Below are 23,409 nucleotides of genomic sequence, written 5' to 3' on the forward strand. Positions count from 1 at the left end.
CTTGAAGCTCATGGAGAGAATGCCAAGAGTGTGCAAAGCAGTAATCAGAGCAAAGGGTGGCTATTTTGAAGAAACTAGAATATAAAACATGTTTTCAGTTATTTCACCTTTTTTGTTAAGTACATAACTCCACATGTGTTCATTCATAGTTTTGATGCCTTCAGTGAGAATCTACAATGTAAATAGTCATGAAAATAAAGAAAACGCATTGAATGAGAAGGTGTGTCCAAACTTTTGGCCTGTACTGTACATCTCAGCAGTGTGTGTATGTGTGTGTGTGTGTGTTTGTGTGTGTCAAGTTTTTCTAATCATTAATCTGTAGTAAACATTTTGTTTTGGTCAGACACCTATTCACATTTTAAAGGTTTAGAGTGTATATTATGGCTATTATGGGGGCTAATATCATCTCACATGAATAAAACTGGGCTCACTGAATCCTCAGGAGTATCAGCTTTCCAGTCATACCCAATTCATGCAATTTCACCACTGTTTAGGGAGTGCAGTATGCAGACATATTCAAATACAATAGGCGAAAATAGCATATTTATAATGCATGCAAAGATGTGCCTAGTTTCTACGACAAACTGTATGAGACTAGCATAAGTTAAGGGGAAACTTGTGGGTACCTACAGAACCCATTTTCATTCAGATATCTTGAGGTGAGAAGCCTAACTTTGGATCGTTATTTACCTCCCTTTCTGAGAAGTTAGTAGAAAAAGATAAAAATGAACTACATTAAAGGAGCTATATGTAAGAAATATGAAGCAAATAGTCATAAAATCCTCCTAATATGTCACAGAGACTAAGGAATAATGTTCATATAACATACTGATCTCACCGACAACAATAGTACAGCCAGAATATTCGCATTTAAAAAAAATTTTTACGGTCCGCAAATCATGTTTATGTTTTGAATTTGTGTTTTGGCCTGTTGCGCCACCCACCGCCGTCTACCAGTCACGCAGTCAGTAGAGTCTCAGCATCAGTTACATTTACGACTGAGCTACAGCTGCACGGCAAGCAGCATTAGCAGTGTCCCGGTACATAGCATTAGCAGCCGGCTCCTCATGAGCTGTATCCCGGCAGCAGCGTTAGCAGCAGAGAAGCTGGACTTGCTCGAACGGTCCGCTGGAAAACCGAAGGTCAAGGACACGGCGATGCAGCCCTGCCACAGCAGCCGCCCGTGGGCAAACAAATCAGTCTCCAGCGTGCCGCTGTCCAGCAACCTCGAATCTGTAGGGGAGGGGGGGCGGACACGACTCGCAGCAGTATTTTGAATTTGAGTGCAGTAACTGTTTTGGCCACATTCTTACATACAGCGCCTTTAACTAAACCAAGTTAATTTTTAAAAATGTAAACAGAGCTTGCATAGCTTATGTAACTGGGCAGGATGTTCCACGTCTTGGAGCGTAGTAGCTAAAAGCAGTTTCCCCACTCGTTTTATGAGTAACTTAACAACAGTTGAAATACCAGCATCAGAGGACCCGTGGCCTCTAGTTGGTTGATAAGGAGTTAAAAAGTAAAAAATGAAAGAAGGTGCTATGTCATAAAGAGCTTTGTATGTAAGTAAAAGTACCTTGAAATTAATTCTAGAAGAAATGGGGTGCCAGTGCAGGGCAGCTAAAACAGGAGTAATGTGCTCTCTGTTCCTATTCTTTGTGAAAAGTCTTGCTTAAGTTTCTTGAGTTCTAAAAATTTCCTTGCAACTTTTTTGGTAGGTCAGTAAAGAGGGTATTACAATAGTACAGCCCGCTAGTAATGAAAAGTGAATCAGTTTCTTGGAATTCTGCTTTGTTAAGAACAGCCTAACCTTTTCAACATGTCTCAGGTGGAAGAATGCTGTCTTGGGGACTTGGCTAATATGGGCTTTAAAGTTTAAATCAAAGTCCAAAGTGACAAAGCCAATGAATATAACTGGGTCTCGTCTGCATAACAGTGAACATTTATGGACTTTTCCCTAATAACATTGCCCAAGGGACGCATGTATGAATACTACTGGTCCAAGCACAGGACCTTGTGGAACTCTGTTTCATTTTAATAAGGGAGGTACTTCCTTATGTAAGTAAGTAATAATGTAGTGCCAATCTACACAACATAAATACAAAATTGCAACAAAGTCCACTGTTTCAGAATGGCTTGAACTAAAGAAAACAAACTGTGGGTGTGATCACGCTCAGGGTAGAGGAACCTCTATAATATCTCTGCTATTTGCATTTGTGTTCCTTGAGCCATATGGTACCATAACATATCTCCTCCTTCCTCCCTTGCTCACACAGCCACCCACACAGTCCTCTATAACAGAAATTCCTCCATACTACAGTAACCTCGTGTGACGCATTATGTCTCTGCTGTGACTGTCAGGAGCATAGCATGGTACCATGGCTAGCATCTGCCACCACTACCATCCTCATGGAGGTCTCACTGGTAGAACAGCAGGTTCCTAGATGAATGCCTGCCAACGGAAACCAACTCTTTCACTATAGGAGCCACCCAGCCATATGCCACCTAGCTAGACCCTTTGCCAGGCCCTGCTTTGGGTATCAGTGCTCCACATGCCAACTGCAGAGCTTTAGACAGACAGACAGCTGGCAAACATTTGATTCAGTGGGGGATACAGTCACAAGGTGGTATTTACATTAAGCATGTACGATTTTAATGACTGAAATATGTTATAAAAATGTTTTGGGTTGGTGTTATAGTAACACTGTTTTGAAATTTCATCTGGGCGTTAAAGGTCATTCTTGAAGTAAGAAGCAGTAGTGTGACTCAAAACAAAAATCTTACAACATTTTCCAGGGCTTTCAAACATATCTTAAAGTCTTCATCAGGCTGAGATTAATACAACAGTATCTGTCTAAGCTAAAATTGGCTGATAATGACAGACACCCCAATGTATTTAGTTAAACTTTGCCTGCCCTCTCATCTTAGCATTTTGTAACAATATCAATTTTTTTTCTCATATATTGCATTGTGAGAGGATATGTGATTAACAGTGAAAGGAAAAATGACTTGACTAAAGGCCCATTTATGCTCCCTTTAGGTACGAAAATGTATACGTCCGTTTCAAATGATGTTACCGTCACTGCCCACATACTTCCATATGCCCTTTACGTTGGCATGGATGTTAACCAATATATCCACCAGGAGGCAGCCCAGTGTCAAAAGTTTATGACACCAACAAACTCAAAAACAAACATGGCGACTGTGGAGGAGATATTGATAATGTACCTCTTGTATAAAAGACAAAAACAGAGGCAGCGTTGTAGGAGGCGGTGGTCGGTGAGGCCGTTAAATACATCGTGACTGGAGGATGGAGAATTATTTTCTCTAATACTGCTGATGAGAGAAATTGAATTGTTATTTCTTCTTCATTTCTCACTAGAGCTACGTATCAGGTAGTGACAGCAACACTGCCCCCACGGTTTCCGGTGGTACTGCTCCGTTTGGCCCGTATCCGTAAGCTTTATGGAAAGGTGCAGAAATACGGATGAAATGAACGTGGAGCATGGACAGAAGGCTCCATCCGTATCCGGATCCATATTTAACATTGAGCATAAATGGGCCTTAAGGGTCCAAGCAGCAAAAGTTTGATCTGACAAGTTGGTGGACAGTTTCTCTAATTTTTTCTCCATGGTTACCAAATGTAATGACAGCTCCTTTTTCAGCTGCAGAGAGGGAAATTTGTCCTAAAGCTTGCTGCTGTGTTTACACTGCACACCTTGATGTAAGACGCTTCATTCAGCTATGGAGGTGACTACAAACAGAGTGACACTCTGAGATAGAGTGAGAGTGGGAAGGATCCGGTTTTGGAAAGACCCATGAATTCAATCTCTAAGGGGCCGATCACACCTACAGGTGGCGCTAGAAACGTGGACGCTTCAAAGACACCTGAAATGCCTGAAACGCCCTTTCAATGAGCGCTCCTTACAAGGAGCGCCTGTAGAGTGGGTGTGTGTGCACAACTGGGTGATCAAAACATTGAAAATGGACCCAAGACGGAGGAGGGCACTTGCCGTTGCTCTGCTTTTAGACGATGAAGAACCCCACAAAAAGCGGAGGTTTTGGATACACGATATCCTCAAGAAGAGATGCTCTCCAGTGCTTATTGCTATACTGAGGTATTGAGGGATTGTATAGCTCCTCGTAATTATAAACTGTCAGGATGAACCGTTCGTCGTTGCACTGCATTGCCATTGTGTTTACACAATTTACCTCAGCTACTCTCAACAACAAAACATGAATGAAGTTGACGTGATAGCAAAGCCCGCCTCTTGCTTGATTCCATGGATTTGATTGGCTGCCTGGGCCAAGTATGACGAAATGGTGCTACTGGCGCCTGATGCCCAAAAGTTGAGATTATTTCAACTTTCAGCGTGTACAAACGTGAGTCTAAAAAGATGCCAGAAAAAGAACGCACGTCTAAAAAGACGCCAGAAAGACGCTCGTCATAAAAAATGTTTGAAAACCAGTCAGATGTGCCGTATCATAGGGAATCAATTGTTTTACTGGCGTCTCGTTTCTAGCGCTCCTTATAGGTGTGATCGCCGCCTAAGGCATACAACCATGAGGCGGTAATTCCGTAGTTTTCCCTGTACCAGAATACTAATGGGTGCTTCCAGACCGTTCTATAGCTCTGACAGTGCTATGGAGTTAGGTCTGACAAGCAAATCTCATTTTGTCACCTCAAGAGATTGAATTCAGCAGTATAGCATTAGCATTTGTAACATTCATTATCCAGAAATGACCAGTGTTTGTAGAGATCATAGTTCATACATTTTTACATCTACATGTCTATTTTGATGGGGAGTAACTATGTCTGTATGAGAACACACACTGATCACATAACCTTGAGCTGTGATTGAAAGAAAAAAAAATCTTTGGTCACCTCAGCGTGAACCACTCCTGTGTGAAGCAGTACTATGTCCTTCTATTTCAGTTCGGAGGGAAAAATGATTTTTCAGAGTGTTTTTGTTCTCGTCAGTATGACAGCACTGAGCTGTGGGAGTCTCAAGGCTGTGTGTAGACCATCAGAAGAACAGAATAGTGTCCTCTGTAACTCCTCCCTTCCTTTGACTCCCACTCAGCAGACATGGTCACCCACAGGCAGGTTGGACTGTGAATCATCCTCCTCCCTACTCACGATTGTCCTTTTCTTTCTCCCCCTCGCTCTCTCTTTGTTCCTGTCCTTCTCTTCACGCCAACAGTTATTCTTGAGAAGCCCATTCGCATCCCAAGGTCTCTGTCGGTGAAAGCTGCCAGCGTGCTCAAGGGCTTTCTAAACAAGGTGAGAGTAGTCCACTCCCAATCAGCCCTTTCTCTCTCTCTCTCTCTCTCTCTCACTCTCTCACTCACTCACTCTCACACACACACACACTCTCTCTCTCTCTCTCTCTCTCTCTCTCTCTCTCTCTCTCTCTCTCTGTCTCTGTCTGTCTGTCTGTGTGCAATGCTGCTCAGTCAAAAGTGTGGGATCAGGGCCAAGAACTGGCTCCGTATAATGGACAGCCGAGGAAGGCCTCTTTATTTACCTCAGACTGCCTGAGCATATCTTTGTTCCTGTGTTAAGGTGAAACTTTATTGACGAGGGTCATAAGGACAGAGGCTGTCGTATGCTGTAAAGCCCTGTGAGGCAAATTGTGATTTGTGATATTGGGCTTTATAAATAAAATTGATTGAATTGATTGATTGACAGGATCATAGGTGATGGACTAAGATACAGTGCAAGTGAAATATCAATTATAATGTAAATTAATCCAGTCCAGGTATTGTTGTGTGTCTCAGCCATAAAGTCTATGGTACACACAATTTCTGACCCACATTGGTCACTTGATACACTGATTACATCAAAGAGCAAGATGAGAAATCGCTATTTGTTTGATATATTTATAATTTTAAAAAAACTAAATGAAATAGGTTTGAAATGTTTAACTATCTTTATATACACAGATCAGCCACAACATTTAAACTACAGACAGGTTAAGTAAATAACATTGATCATCTCATTACAGTGCAGGGTTCTGCTGGGAAACCTTTGGTCTTGGCACCACCCACTCAAACACACTGAAGACTAAGTACACCCCCTCGTGGCAATGGCAGTGGCCCCTCCAGCCAGACAAGAACTGCTCAGGAATGGCCCGAGGAAGGCAACAATGATTTCAAGGCGTTGACCTGACCACCAAAGTCCCAAGATCTCAATGCAATCAAGCATCCGTGTAATGTGCTGGTACCCTTCTTCCAACCCACAGGACTCAATGGATACATTGGCCACATCCTGGTGCCAGACACCCCCGAGATCCTGTGTCCATGCCTCAACAGGTCAGAGCCAAGTCCGATCTAAGGAGGCCCTACCTTGGATCATGACCAATCCCCACCATCGATTGGTCTTGGCTCTGGGGTACTGGCAAGTCGCACGAATGCTCAGTTGGATTGGGATCTGGGAAATTTGGAGGCCAGGTCGATGCTTTAAGCTCTTTGTCAAGTTCCTCTGGCCATTCCTCAGCAGTTTTTGCAGTGTCGTATGGCACATTGTCCTGCTGGGAGGCCACTGCCTTCAGGGAGTGCCATTGCTATTAAGGGGGTGTACTTTGTCTGCAACAGTCTTGGGGTGGGTGGTGCGTGTCAAAAGGCTTCCACATGAATGCCATGACCCAACAGCAGAATGTTGCATTGTAGGGTGGCAAGGTGGTGCAGTGATTTGCACTGTCTGTGTGGAGTTTGCATATTCTTTTCTCCGGGTTCTCTGGCTTCCTCCCACAGTTCGAAGACATGCAAGTTAGGTTAAATGGTAACTCTAAAATTGCCTGTAGGTAGCCTGAATAGTTGTTTGTCTCAATGTGTTAGCCTTGTCATAGTCTAGTGACCTGTCCAGAGTGTACTCCTCCTTTGGCCCATTGTCAGCTGGTACAGGCTCCAGCCCCTCAGTGACCCTGAATAGGATAAACTGTAACGGATAATTCATGATAATGAATGCTGAATTGTAACAAGATTATCAATATTATTCACTTCACCTGTCATTGGTTTAAATGTTGTGGCTGATTGATGAATAAGATCAGATTCATCACTATGCTATTCTTAAAATAGATGTACATGATGTAGATGTTTTGGTAAATTTCCCCCTTCTTCAAGTCTTTATGTTAAATAAAGCCTGGTTTAGACCAAAGATTTGCAATGCAGTGATTTTGCAATGTTCTGCAACATTGTAAAAATCTGCCAGGTCACACGAATGCAACTAGATGAGACGGTGTATCATCTCTATGCAACAACTCAGGTGTCGTGCTTAACATTCTAAAAACAGCCGCTGGCAAATTGACTAGTTGAGTTGCAGGTGACACCATCGGCGGGCTTGAGGCGAGCTCGTACCGGCCAGTTCACACCGCTGCAGTTTTCCTTTGCAAAATTCTAAAATGGTTCAGTCTCGTTGTGAATCATTGGTCTGAACTGGGCTTAAGGCTAACCACTTCCTGACTCCAGCTCGGTCCCTAACACACAGACATGAGATTGAGATCCATCTGAACATCTTACCTTCACAAAGAAAGCAAATAAGTATATTTAACAAACTTTTGAATTATTCTGTTAAAAAGGGGGTTTCTCAGAGAAGGTTAAGAATGTGCAACCAATACTATATTGTTTTATATCTTGAAGTCTTTTTCATCCACTTTTCAGGCACCAACTGCCTTAGACTCACATCGTTTCAGTATGAACACTTGGAGAGACTTCAAAACAATCAATATCCGCTGCATGAATCAAAATGACAAATACTGTTCCATGGAAAGGCAGCGCAGACCTTTCTAATTAAACTTACAAATGTATTACTAGGCAGGGTTATCTGTTATTCACAGTGGTGTTTTAAATGATCAGTCTCGTGATATTCTGTGTTTGTCTTTTTGTCAACAAATCCCATGAAAATATCAAACCCAACAATGAGCTGATCAAACTCTAGAACACTTTGGATAAAAGCACTACAGTAGAGTCTGTTTACCATATTCTTCCTCAGTGCCACAGAGCTCCATTGTTCTCCAAAAACTATAAAACACATCAGTGAGCCACGCGGTTGCACTGGTTGACACATTCCTCCATTAGCATGAACACACAGAAAGTTAGTTTATTTTGACTCAATCCCACATACACCATCCTGCTGCCACAAATACTCATTAAAGCACCAAATGTGGATTAATCCACCCCTGAAAATAGTCCCCAACAAATGCAACATTTCCTCCTGTTTGAGTAACATTAAATAAAAACTACAGTGACCAGCCAATTTTAGGAAATTACTTAACCTTTTTTGAAAAAAAATGAAACTATATTTTTGTGAGCTACATTTCATCTATTTCTATTTTTATCTATCATCTTTTTTTTTTTTTTTCAGCAAAATGGAGGTAGTGGACTGAAAAAGCAATGGATTATATTATTCAAGTAGGCCACCTAAAGTTTAATTTGTATTTGCATTTGCAGTATTAATAATTTAAACTATAAAAAAAATCAATACATGGCACTGTATGATGATACAATATTGCCACAAAAAAAAATCATAAAAGTTTCCCCCCACCCCTACTAGATAATCTAGGCATCTCCCTGAATCTAACAACATTTCAATTCCACACAGCAATGCCAACATACTTGTTTTGCTTTGGTTTTAGAAATGGAGTGTTGCAAAGTAAAACGATGCCGGGTGATGTTGAGAGGATATGCTGATTTAGAACAGCATCGGTAGCAGCCTCTGTTAGAGGCATGAGAGGCAGTTGAGGTTAGAGGTTGGGGTACAGGTAAGAATTACACCTTGTTACTTACGAAGGTTACAACAATGTGGCGTTGTAGCAGCTTTCACATAACCATCATGTTGGTGGGTTCTTCTTGTACTGGTGAGCAAGGTTTGTAGAGAAGTGCCAAGGTTTCAAATGAATGTGGCCACAACTCTTCATATCTCGACCAATCAGTCAACTCAGTGGAGTGGGTGGAATCCAAGATCTGGATCCAGGCAAGACAAAGCAGGCATGGAGCACCACAGACAGGGTAGTGGAAAGTCAGAAAGTGACAGATGAAATATATAAAATAACACCAGAGTTATCATTTTACCCATGCAAGTTTTAAATCTCTGCATGTTTTATACTTCAGTAAAATGAATGGAAGACAGTTACCCGAAACAAAATAACATTAAAAATTCTGAAAATGCACATTTTGCTAAATGTAATTAATTTTAATTGTAATTTTAATTTAATTTTAATTTAATTTAATTTAATTTTATACACTTTATTAATCCCCCTGAGGGGAAATTCAATTTAAAAGGGTCAGCACAAAAAGTGATTGGTAATAAATGAACTGCAACATGTTAACAAATAAAGGGATTCTGTCCACAGAAACTGTGAGCACACACAGGGATTTTGATTTGAAACTAAAAGTGTTGGGTCAAAAATAAGTATTATATATATATATATATATATATATATATATATATATATATATATATATATATATATATATACATATATATATATATATATATATATTATATATTATGTCAGTGAGATATTCTACAGATGATACAGCAACATTACAACATTGTTGCTGGAATGATGTCTATGACAATCAACTGATTATTTTGTCTGTATTATTATGTCTGTTTTTGTTGCAAACTGTACGTCATGCGGGAAAAATGGGTTTTCACTCTGAATCTTTAGATGAGCTGCAGCCGAGCCAAGCTGCTCACGCGGGCAGTGTGGTCCAGGTGTTAGTGTAGCTCTGATGCATGAGGCTTCTGCTGTTCATGCAAACAGCCTTTCACATACACTTCAGCTCTGTAAGTCGTCACCATAATTGTTGTGATGAAAAGAGCGTAGTCCAAGATAAGCATTTACAGGGGAGGCTATATGTACACATTCACATGCAGAGCATGATGAAATCATGTGTGGCCAACATTATTACTAACTGTCCACATTGCTTCATTCCCCAAGGGATAGTTTGGATCTTTTGAAGTGGGGTTGTATGTGGTACTTATCCTTAGTTAGTGTATTGCATTCAGCTGCCACGCTACCTTTTTGGAGAAGCTGACTGTACACATAACAAAACCAAGGTCAGTTTAAAGTGTGCTGTATTTTGAGTATTTTCACTGCTTTACCTGGCTGTCAGACTGCAATTTCCAGGGGGGAACCGTGCTTTATATGGTTCTCCTCAAAGCCAGCCTCCATTGAGAAAAACAGCAGTTCAACATTGTTGAACACAGGAGCTGCTGGTCTATGCCTGCCTTGATTAGTTTGTTTGTTGTTTGTGTTATTGTGTGATTTTGGCATTTAAAAGGACAAGTTGAGATTCACCAAAGTCACATAATAACACGAACACAGTAACTGATTCAGGCAATTGTAGCAACTTCCATGTTTTGCAAGCCAAAAATACTGGTTTTGTCAATGGAGTCTGGTGGCTTTGACAAGAGCATAGATGGGGAGCTGAGGTTGTCAACACCCTCCTCCTCAGAACGGGCTGTCTGACAGAAAGGTAAAGCGGTGTAAATATTCTAAATATAGCGTACACTTAAACTGATATTGATTTTCTTTGAGGTGACTAAAATATGTTTTTCTGCTGCCTAAGGCAGTTTGTCCACATATAAATGGTTACTGAGTAGCAGGTGGCACCATGTACAGTAGCCTCGGCCACCAGTGTGTGACTGTGTGTGAGAATGGATGAATGTAACATGCAGTGTAAACAGCACTTTGATTGGTCTAAAGACTAGAAAAGCTCTATACAAGTGCAGTCCATTTACCATTTACCATTTGCTGCCTCAATCTACAGCAGTACATTACTTAGCTTTGGTGTTGCTACTCCTGTTGCTCAAACTGGTAGCGTGACAAGCAACATCTAATGTATGTAATGTACTGACTATGGATAAGTACTGCATACATCCCCACTTAAAAGATCCAAACTATCCCTTTAAGACTGCATGATATCTGAAATATAATAAGAGAAATGCTGTCATTTTACATCGTCCCCCGTCCACATGAAGTAGAATCAACCAACAGTAGTAACCCTGTATGTCTACATGTAGATGCTAAATTATAAAGAATAATCTTACATTGTATGAAGTACAGTTGTTCCTGACCAGCTGTCTTGGTCCCAACAGGATCCCAAGGAGCGGCTGGGTTGCCAGGTCCAGACGGGCTTCACAGATATCAAGTCACACACATTTTTCCGAAGTATAGACTGGGACCAGGTAAGAGCACCATGAGTGAGGCAAGAAAAACATATCATGCTATAATTCATTAAATTGCAGTTTATATCATCCATGTCAGTGATCACTTCCAACACAAAATTTCCAACAAAATATACATTATTATCTTTCAAATTACACACATTCAATGGCCACAGCATGGCATTTTTTGTTTTATTTTTATTTAATCAGTCAGTGTCTCTAACAGTAAGATCTCTTTTCCAAGTGAGACCTGAGAACATGAAACATTTAAAGGAACACAATGAACTAAACAGAAACAACACGTATATACATATATATGTATATATATATATATATATATATATATACATATATATATATATATATATATATATATATATATATATATGTGTGTGTGTATATATATATATATATATGTATATATATATATATATATATATATATATATATATATATATATATATATATATATATATATATATGTGTGTGTATATATAATATGTACGAATGAATGCGTGTTTACAAAACCATCTATTTCTTCTCTTAGATGTTGGCTAAATTAAAATGATTTTGTTGAATCAAGCTGACATTTAATTTTTAATTTTTATATACTTTATTAATCCCCGAGGGGAAATTCAATTTTTTTCACTGTTGTTGTCAATTACACACAGGTCTGAACACACACATGCACAAACAGGATCTATACATGCACTAAGTGGAGAGATGTCAGAGGGAGGGGGCTGCCTACGACAGGCGCCCCGAGCGGTTGGGGGGGGGGGGGGGGGTATCGGTGCCTTGCTCAAGGGCACCTCAGCAGTGCCCAGGAGGTGAACTGGCATCTCTCCAGCCACCAGTCCACGCTCCATATTTGGTCCGGGCGGGCACTTGAACAGTCCCCAAGTCCCTAAGGACTGAGCTACTGCCGCCCCATTTAAGCTGCTTGCCTCCAGCTGAGCCCACATAGTGAACGGTATTTAGTGAGCATGTGAGTTAATCCAGCCTCTGAAGGATGAGCCACTCTGCAGTGGAGAGCGCAGGTAGCTTCAATGATGATCAGTGAAGAACGTCAGAGAGTGATCTGATCTCTATATGTTTTCTTGAATTGAATAATACTTGAGCAACCTTACTGATCATTATCCTGACAATGTTTATATCAGGATTTAAAGATTTAAAGCATTTCACTGATTACTGTGTTAATTTTGACAGCTACTTTAGATTTGGTCTTAGTCCTGAGACAAAAATACTTATCAGTTTAAGTCACATTTTAGTCATTTTTTTTCTCCATAGTTTGGGTAACTTTTAGTCATTACGTTTTCTATATATGTTTTTATCTTTAAACTAATCCAGTTAGACTAATTCTTGTATTCAAAATTAGAACTAAGGTGACAGGCTGTATAAAAAATTCACTGAGACAATTTCTTCTACAACAACAAATTATTTCTCTCCAGCAGTTTTTGACAGGTTTAAGGGAAGAGTTAAGAGCACACATTTTCTGATCATCTTTTGAAAAGCTCAACATCTGTCTATTTATGCTCTCAAAAACTTTGACACCACAAATAACAAATCTGAAACTAGGATTTGCACCCAGGTTCATTGTGAAATAACTTATTTAAAGCCTGAATTCTTCCTTAATCTGCAACATGTTAGTCTGGAGGTTTAAACTTGTGTCCTCTCACATTAAAACCAAACTTTCGTCTGTCAGAGAAAACTGATCTGAGTTCAGACTGTTTACTTAGAGCACAGCTACACTTACAGATAGCTGAGCCTCCTAACTGCCTGTCAAACAGCATCAGCCCATAAAACTTCTTGACTTCAGATCTGAGTGGAGTCCTGCGGGGATCAGCTGTTAAGTATGTCCAGCGGCCGGTTGCTGCTTGCTCCACTGCTGTTGAGTGGCTAGCTAAAACATCCTGGGGAAGACTATTCACTGGAGTTTACTAGCCCGTCCCTCATATGGCATTTGAAGATAGTTACAAGCATGGCTGTTCTTGGCTTTCAATTTCCAATAGTCCACTACTAACATTTTCATCACATCTTGTCATTTAAAATAAAAGATTGATTTTGTCTTCGTTTTTATTATTAAGATCCATTTTTAGCTCATCATCATCTCATTTCCGTCATGGAAGAAAGGCTGTCGACAAAAAAAGGTCACAGTTTTTGTCAATGAAATTAACTCTGACTGACTAGTACTGAGTTTTTGTTTTTTTAATGTGATTAGTGTGCATAATAGACCTTTGCTACATGTTATCAAACCTGCGTTGTTCTTCTTCTGACTTCGGTGTGTTCATGAGCTTTAAGTTGTAACGTGGAAACAACATGGACGCTCCAAATAAAATAATAATAAAAGAAGATGGGTTGTATTTTATTGTTCAGAGCGTTAAAACAAGACGTTGATAACAAAAAGCAAAAGAAACAGATCAAATGAGCCATGAAATATGATCGGGAACTCATTTTCCAGATTTTTGACACCACGTGAATGCAGCACAAGACTGTGGAGGTAACTTGGACTGCTGCTACTTCTCCCTCAAAGAAAGGGGGCTCTAGCTGTCAACCATGTATGTACTACAATGTAGTGTCACCTAGAGAACCTGACACCATATTAAGTATCAAAACTGAAAATGTTGGATACATTTACATATATCAACTCAAAGGAACTAATAATGTGAAAAGAATCGGTCCACCCATCACAGCCAGGTGTGCTTTGCATGCTGGAATGTATACAGTCAGCATAGCCAGCAGCTTACTAGAGGAAAATAGAGATCTGACCAACCAAAAGTTCACCAGCTCATCCACTGATCAGGATCAGAGCAAACAAAGTAGGGAAGAGGGAATGGGGCTGCAACTTCCAGAATATTATCAGTCATCTCACAAAAATAATCTATGAGGTGGAAGGTGATTCACAGTCCACTTAGAATATGAGTAGTTCATGAACTACTCATATTCTAAGTGTAGTCTAACACTTTGGCTATGGTTAGACGTCTACCAAATTTAAACTGACAGCCCGAATTCAGCCGTGATTTAGCCTAGACGTCAGGTCTTCATGTAGACAGCTATTGGATGTTTTTTAAACCAAAAAATGCTTGCTGGGTCATCATTGGTGGGATCAGGGTGCAGGTTGACAGCTGCTGACAGCCGATCTGGGGTTTTTCACAACTAATGTAACAACAAACACAGAATAAACACTGCACGCCCACATTTAATGCCAATCAGCTCTGAGAACACACAGCTGTCATTTCACATTCTCATCAGCCTTTGTCAAACCTGATGGTATGGGTCTACTGTATATATCAAGAGCGTAAACACAAAGAACAGCCTCCTATTATCATCTGAACAGGCACGTGAATGAGTCGGAGCCCTTTGTGTGTGTGTGTGTGCGTGCGTGCGTGGGTGTGTGTTAAAAAATAGATGATATAGCTGCAGATAGTGTGTGTAGACCACTGCTCTGTGCAGCGAAGCACCGCCCCACTCTGTGGAGCAACAAGGCAAATAAAAGTGAATTCTTAATCACACATGTACACACACACATACATATTCGCAGCAAATGAAACATTAGCCCTGGATGTATGTGTTGAGGTTTTGTGATTGATGGCGTAGCTCTGACGCACACAATTATTTGAAACAGACATGAAAGAAGGATTGAAGCCATACAATATTGAGGATCTTTACATTAGCATATAATCTGTTTTCACTAGTAGGGGTGAGCAATGTACGTGGTAATGACACTGACAATGTGTAGGAAACTATAATGTGATAAAGTGGTAATGGCCAGTGGAATTTAAGAGTGTGATGCAATGAGCCTCCACTCATACCAATAGATTTGTTTTTAAATGGAACATACGACTGATGTTAGACAACTGGTCACATTCACCCATTTTATCCTACTTAAATGTGTTTTTTCTTCACAAACTAAATTTATGAGGGGTCTGGGGTTTTAGTATGAGTCATGTTCAGATTGTGCCTTCATCTACAGAGAGAAAACACTTTTTGACCACAGACTCAAAATACCTTCATCTGAATGACTTTAAATATAGTTTTTACTAGAAAGATTTACTCAGTAGTGTACCCAGGTGACCAAGCTACCTGATTAGGGGCAAAATGACCAAATTAACAAAATCTGCAAGTCTACAAAATCAGGCTGGCAAAGCACACCACCTCTGAAACGCACCTAGTGTGGTCCAGAACAAAACTGAATAGCAGCCAGACTGCAATGAGAGCTGCCCCATATGAAAATGTCCCTCCCAGCTCCCCGACAGACAAGATGGCGGCAAAGATAACAAAAATGAGTGACTTACTCATGTCATATTGTGCCTAGCTTTAGTGGTTCTGGAATTAATCTGCAGATGCTTCAGTTAAAAATCAGACCAAACTTTTCTATGGATGTCAATTATTGAGCCACAACAGAGGCCAACAAGACGTTTGTATCAGACGGTAAGATTTGCTGTTTTGAGCTGAGCTGATCTGGAAAACTGGCAGCCCCCAAGTTAAGAGGACTGAGGAGTCAGCAGTCAGTGATGGTATACAATGGTCAAAAATAACTTAATAATAAGTTATGACTCAAAGCAACCACAAAGAGATCTTTGTATAGTCATAAATGTGCACAGAAAATATTAGGCTGATTGATCCAGTAGTTTGCATTAATAACTGTGGACTGAGATTAACACACTGAGACACACACCCAAACGCATGATCGTTTCCATAAAAACATATTATCTGTGTAATTTGCATCAAGGTTCATCAGTTTACAGAATGGTTTTAGAAATTGCTTCGAAAATTCTCACAGCTGCCTCAGGCTCTTTGTTCAAGTCTCCCATCAAAGTCATGGACAGCTTTGTTTTTTCAAGATAGGACTTTAGCATCAAACATTTTTGTGTCAATAGAACTACTCACTGCTAAACATCTGCAAATGTCTGACAGCAGGACTTCTGTCCCTGGGATGTGAAAATGCCTTTGTTTACTCCTGGTTGTGTAACAAGTGAAAGCTGAACAGATAGCCTTACATGTGTAGCAATTCTGGAGCAGTGATAATGCTGATAATTAACATGATCACAAACATGCACCTCTTTATGAAAAGGAGACATTCATCAAGTTGAAACAAGCAATTTAACAAGTTTGTGCAGTTAAGAGGTTTTGATGTCTTGTATGAGCAAACTTCAGAAAAAGTAAGATGAGTAAGAATGCTCTTGCATGAGGCCAAATTTTGATATTAGCTAAATATCATGCGTCATTATCATTGTATAGGCAGGTATAAGTATTAAGAATATCAGATGTCACAGTTTTTTAACCTACAACCAACAGTAATTGTTGAAGTATTTAAAGTGAAATTCTTTCCCATTCTTGCTTGATATATGACTTAAGTTGCTCAACAGATCGGGGTGTCAATTGCTGCATTTTGTTCTTTATAATGCTCCAAACATTTTCAACAGGAGACAGGTCTGGACTGCAGGCAGGTCAGTCTAGTACCTGCACTCTTTTACTACGAAGCTACACTATTGTAACACGTGCAGAATGTGTCTCATTGTTTTGCTGGAATAAGCAGGGACATCCCTGAAAAAGACATCTGGACAGATGTGAAAGTCACCCATGCCATGGGCACTATCACATCCCCATATCATAACAGATGCTTGCTTTAACCTTTGAGCTGGTAACAATCTGGATGGTCCTTTTCCTCTTTAGCCTGGAGGACATGACGTCTGTGCTTTCCAAAAACTATCTGAAATGTGGACTGGTCAGAGCACAGCACACTTTTCCACTTTTGTCAGTCCATCTCAGATGAGCTCAGGCCCAGAGAAGTCGGTGGTGTTTCTGGATGTTGTTGATATATGACTTTGACTTTGCATGGACTTAACTTGCATTTGTAGATGCAGTGCAAACTGTGTTTGATAATGGTTTTCTAGAGTGCTAGTGAGTCCATGTAGTAATATGCCGATACAGTCATGTTGGTTTTTAATGCAGTGCTGCCTAAAGAAGGGGTAGGCAACCTATGGCTCCATAGCCGTATGTGGCTCTTTTGCCCCTCTCTAATGGCTCCCTGTGGCTTTATATAGAAATTAATGATGGCTATTTTTCAACATTTTAATTTTACTTTTTTATTGTCATAGGCCTAGAGTGATTATTACATTCTCAGTTGTAAATATGTGTAACCTATACACAGACTAAAAAACGTTTTTACATTTAATCAACTAAATGTGTGTCACACAGCCTGTCACCTTTTCCTTTAAATTTTGCTGAACCTCAATAGCAGTGGCTTGTCTTGGATGTCCCTAGCTAAGCCAGCTATCCAAAAAAGTCTTGCTAAGTTTAACAGTGTGGGGACATACTCGTTTGCTTTTACCGTCAACCGTGCAAAGTTAAAGTATCAAACAATCAGAAATAGCCAACTATAGAGTAGCCACCTTGTGGTTAAACATATTAATAAATGCTTATTAGACCTATTGGTAATGTTGATGGGCGAATTTAGACTTACTGTTACCTTCATTATAAAGCTCAAATATGTTTTGTGGCTTTAGGCAGATTATTTGAGTGTTTTTTTGGCCAAAAAATGTCTCTTTTGATTGTAAAGGTTGTTAACCCCTATTCTAAGGGGCAGGGGTGAAAGTAGTTTTAAATTCTTGCCGGTACTATTACCGAAACCTTTATTGCTTCATACTGTTCATACCTCTCCTTGCTTCATGCATTTTTAAAAAGAAAAGTCAAAAAACAAACAAACAAATAAAAACATTTCAGTATTTTACTGTACCTGTATTGGGTAGAAATAAATTAGAAACACTTCACAACATGTATAGTAAAATATTTGTTTTAATGTTTTGGTGCTGGTATGTATGAAACCTTAAAAACAATCACAGATATTTAAATCACACTGACAGCATTTGAGCCAACCACAAGAATGTGTGGAATTTCGTTGGTTTCATTTATTGTTTGTCCTGTCCCGGTGGAAACAGCATTTTTTGACATCTGTGGTTCAGTCGTGCAAAAATCAAACGTCCCAGTACAATAAATCAAACGCACCCCAACTGCTGTGTTTTGGAAGTAGTAGCGCATCCGCAGTTACGTACTGCTGAAACTGAAATCCCTGATCGTTAGTTCACACGCAGCTTGTTCAAGCTGTTCTCTGAGTTGTTCAAATTACTCAAAATAACATGGAACATATCTGCTTTTATGCTACTGATTTTAATTGGGATATTTTTTGATGAACTGAATGACATTTAACGGAGTGTTGCACATCTCGAAGGCTGGGCTCATAGGAGACCACCGGACTCTCTCCAAGGGGAGGGACTGGGGTAGAGAGGGAGATGTGCGGACAAGGCTCCGTCCAGCATGGACTAAAACACAGCACGGATGTTCAGAAGCAATTCGGAATGAGTTAAAAGCAATTAATAAACAGACAAAGTGGTGTTTAAAACTGCATAATGCTAGCAGTTCTATTTTCTGGCCTAACGCCAGGGCCACACTGCCAACGAAGTGCTGCGAACCCGTTCACATCAGACGCGCATTTCTCCCCACCGGTCGACAAGCGCTTCTGCTCCCAGCTGTTGTCTCCGTCACATTTGGGGCTGTTTTTCCATCATGGGTATCTCTCTCTGTTTGCGTGTGTGTGCCCCAACCCCCACCCCCTATAGCCGGCCCACTCTCTCTCTGTCTCTGTCTCTCTCTCTTTCTTGTGTGTTTGTGTGTGTGTGTGTGTGTGTGTGTGTGTGTGTGTGTGTGTGTGTTCATCTCTCTCGCGCTCTGTTTAGATACCACTGGCTAATATGTATATAAACACACACACACATATATACATCACATTTGTCAAACGGGGTGTTTTATTTTGAAATGTGTTTTATTCTGAAAATTGACCGGATGCTGTTGTTGTTCCTTTGTTTGACTTCTTGTCCGGCTTGACACATTTGCTCACGGCTTGCGCAGAAAATAGACCAGACGCCGAAACGATCGCTGCAGCGCCGGCATAAAGTGTGGCCGTGACTGGTTCTGAATGTGGGCTTTAGCAGGCAGCCGCTCTCTCCTCTTCCTGGTACTGCGTACCGCGATTGAATCTTTTAGTGGTACGCCGTACTGGACCGTACCAGCTTACTTTCACCCCTGCTAAGGGGTCAAAGGTCACAGCCATTCAGTGTTAGTCCTCAGCTTTGCCTTTTACATGCAGAGATTTCTCCAGATTCTGGAAATCTTTTGCTGATATTATGGTTTGGAGATGGTGTAATCTCTAAATTCTGTGCCATTGTCACTGAGAAACATTTTTAAATTGTTGGAGTGTTTGCCTACTCAGTTTTTTACAAAGTGGTGCACATCATGCCGTCCTTGATGGTGAACAACTTATCCTTTCAAGGATGCCCCTTTTATACCGTTTACTGATACTTTCACCTGTTACCATTTAACCTGTTTACCTGTGGAACGTTCCAAATAGGTGTTTTTTGAGCATCTCTCCACTTCCCAGTCTTTTGTTGCTCCTGTCCCAACTTTTTTAGGATGTGTTGCAGGCATCAAATTGAGAATTACAGAATATTTACAAAAAAACGATAAAGTTAATCAGTTTGAACATTAAGTATTTTGTCTTTGTGCTGTATTCAATTTAATATAGCTCAAAAAGATTTGCAAATCATTGCATTCTGTTTTTATTTAAGTTTTCAGCATCCCAACTTTTTTGGAATTGGGTTTATATTAAAAAGTAATCCAAACAAGAGAGCCCTTATTATCTGAATTCTACACTGTTGCTCTTGTTTCCAGTTTACAATGACTCTATAAGAGCATCGTTAATATGCTACTTTATCAACCATTAGTGCAAATGCTAATTAAAGATGAATTAAGGCCATTTCTCCATTGTTGCCATGTTCCTCATGGGACAATTAGGTGGGGTGGCAGGTAGTATAGGGGCATTAAAGGGGAGGAAAACAATTGTCAAGAGTGTGTTAATGAGTGCTGCCACAGTGCCTGTGAAGTGCACACCAAAGGCAAACTGGGGAAAGATATCAAAGCGGAGAGAAATCCTGAGCCCAGCGACAAAGCTCCCATGTAGCACAGAGGGAAACAAGTTGACAAAGCTATGAGAGGAGGAGAAGCGACGCTCTCTGCCCTCAAACTAGAAACCTGTCTCCAGACCTGACAGGCCTGGCACTCTGCTACTGTTGTTACCACATATTAATATTCATCAGACAGTTCCTGAGGGAGCGCTGAGTTCTCTCTCTGAAGAGATGACACATTTGAATATCATTTACCTGCCGTGCTCTTTTATACCCTCGCCAAATCCACAGTTCTTTACTGCCAGAGAACTGTCAAGTTGATGAGCATTGAGAAGAAATGTATAATTTGGAAGTGGGATCATTGTCTTACTTTGAACCAATACATAGTTTACTTTAACTACCTGTTTTGTTCCATATCAACAGCAGAAAGCCAAAGGTTGGCAGCATACTTCAAAACGCAATTAGTATTTTTGTGAAGGCAAGATTATGAGTTTAGGATCAAAAAGAATTTTAGCATTTTGCTTTGATAGCCAGAGTATTGGCTGACCGGTTGGCAACTCAAATGTTTCTCACCACCTGGTTTACCTCTCCTTGCTAATTGGTCAACAGTGTCATATGACTGGTTTGAGCTTTGTGTTTTTGCTTTCCTTGTAGTACATAGACTAACCCATAGGGCCTTATCTTACACATGGTGTAAAGCAGCGCACAGCTCATGTCATTACCAGTTTCAGACCGATGCAGTTGTCATTTTCAAGGTCAATGTCCACTTTGTGTAAGTAGCAAATGTTTTTGCGCCCATCTGTGCACCCATAGGCATGTAGATCTTAAAATGAGGTGTGGTCGGTCAGGCTCATTGTTGGTTCACAATGCGCTTACAGTCTGCTTGTTACACACTCAGGGATTTGCCTATGGGTTGCAATGAACTCAATTGAGTGACATTTGCTGGCATGATATTTTTTTGTATTATACATTTTTAAAATTTTGTATCACTTGTGCATTGTCAATTTTTTTCTAAGAGAGATTTGATGTTTTTAGCTGAGCCAATCCTGAAAAATTGTAGTCCCTACCAGAAGGTTAAGAGGAGTGAGGGTTCAGCAGGCAATGATGATATACAACGGTCAATAATCAGTTTTTTCAACAATTCTGAATCGAAGCAACCACAAAGAGATCTTTGAGCATACAGTCATAAATGTGCACAGAAAATGTTAGGCTGATAGGGCCATAAGTTTGCATAAGTTTGTTTAATGCTCTTATAAGATAGGAGATTCCCAGATTCCTCCCTGTGGTAGCTTTGCTGGAGTTTTACGCCTAGCTGATGGTGAGACTAGCTGATGGCTAGTGGTGGTGCTAGTTCTCGAGTCTCGCGTGAGTTGCCATGTAAACACAACAGGCCTGCAGGGCAGGGTAACTGACCACGTTGAGATATTCTGCTATTAAAGTGGAGTAAATTACATCTTTTAAAGTCAATTTTGCATGCCATGGCTTCAGGGCACTTGGATTACGACGGACGAGCCGTTTTGACATTTTAGAAATGCTTTAGCAGAGTTTTATTACATTTTCAAAATGTGGGTTCTGTGCACTTCAAGGGTAGCTGTTATTCCGGCTAGCTGTTATCCTCCGATACCCCGAACGAGTTTTGTAGATTTAAAAACTACACTGGACTTCTTGTCGGCATGAGGGTCAGTAAGTCCTGTCTGTATTTTCATTCTAAAGTGGCCATTTCCTTTAAGGTACAAGCCCAAAACATACTTCCAGAAACCTGTGAGCCATGTTATCACTCTGCTAGTGTGGCAATACCAGTTGAACTGCGAGAGGCAGATCTGGAGAATTAGCACCAACAACGCCACCTTAGGACTTGCACCTAAAGAATCTACTTTTCCCTTTAATTTCTCAGAGGGTTTCCCAAAAATCACCCATACACAGGTAAGTTACACAAATGAATACAGGCACGATGTAAGAAGTTTAACAAGTTTTATTACTCACAATAAAATAATTTCTTTGCTAAGTTATTTCTCTTTTTAAAAAAACAGTTATATAGTTCTTTTTATTTCCAAAGGGTACAATATTAATCTGTACCAGTGACTCAAAAGTTAAGTTAGAGAGAGTCAACAACTTTTGCTGTGTTCGAGGTCAACTGCGCGAATAAACAAAAAGAAAGAAAAGAAACCAAACAAAATATCTATATACAAAACAACTGCAAACTCAAATCAAAACGAAAGAAAAACAAAAATAAACATGCTACATGCATAAATTTAGCAGGTCCTCAATGCTGTGTTAACTTCCCACTCCCACTAAGGAGTCACGGTCTGAGGTCAGTCTTCAACTACAATACACTACTTTAAAAAAGGGGCGTCTAAACGACGAAGGCAGAGCGGCAGAGCGGCTGTATACGTGAGCCAGGAAAAACAAAAAGAAAACAAACTATGGAGGTACGAGGCAAGGCAGGGCAAAACAGCAGTTGAACGCCAGGCAAACTTTAAGAGACACAGAGTGAACGTTAGTAACCAATACAGAAGCTACATAAGCACTAGCAGACAAAATAACATTGGGCTTGTGGCACTGTTTACCTGCGTGGTCAGCTGTAGCCTGCACAAATCAATAATCTAGCTGTTGGAAGCTAACAGCGGCGGCTAACCGGAAGAGGACACACACACACACACCTCGGCTCAACACGCCAACCTACAACAGAGAACTGTCAACATGACACCTTATAACATCTTCACAGCATCATGAGACTGTGCTACACATACCTGGAGAACAAACACACAGCACATACTACGCCGGGAAACCACGGCTCGGTGGAGCTGCACGCCGGCCAGCACTCGCTTCAGCAGGGGAGAGAGGGCGACTAAACGACAGCGGGGGGTATATGAACAGGTCCACATTAGCAGCCAATAACGCAGCTGCACTACAGGTGCCGGTAAGGGGCGTGACACACACCTGCCGCGATTGCCATGCCTGCTGCAACATAAACAGACTGAGGGACACAGTAAAGAAATACAATATATACACTGTAAATAACCACCTGGTTACACTAGCTATTGCGGCTAACCAGTTCAGTATATTTTTTTGATGATTTGGCTTAGCTAGGCAGACTAAATTATATTTGATTGGATAAAAAAATGTACATGCCTCCAAGTTCAAGATGAGTCTTCAAAAAACATTCTAAATGTTTTACAGTAAAAGAAAAAAAAACCTAAATGATATATAGCTGAATGTTTATTTGGCATACATAAGAGATAAACTTGGAAAATGTATGTATAAAAGGTTGAGAGT

General features: G+C 40.4%; 1 protein-coding gene across 5 annotated transcripts in view; it reads left to right on the forward strand.

Moving 5' to 3' along the window:
• Positions 1 to 23,409, forward strand: part of prkcz (protein kinase C, zeta) — a 239,706-nt gene that overhangs the window by 171,101 nt on the left and 45,196 nt on the right. For all 5 annotated transcript variants that reach the window (XM_033630197.2, XM_033630198.2, XM_078170316.1 and 2 more), the window contains 2 exons: positions 5,205 to 5,284; positions 11,108 to 11,197. In XM_033630197.2, coding sequence (XP_033486088.1) covers positions 5,205 to 5,284; positions 11,108 to 11,197 — 170 coding nt within the window. The remainder of the gene's footprint in view (positions 1 to 5,204; positions 5,285 to 11,107; positions 11,198 to 23,409) is intronic.

The sequence above is a fragment of the Epinephelus lanceolatus genome, chromosome 8, assembly GCF_041903045.1.
Source record: "Epinephelus lanceolatus isolate andai-2023 chromosome 8, ASM4190304v1, whole genome shotgun sequence".
Taxonomy (NCBI): Eukaryota; Metazoa; Chordata; class Actinopteri; order Perciformes; family Serranidae; genus Epinephelus; species Epinephelus lanceolatus.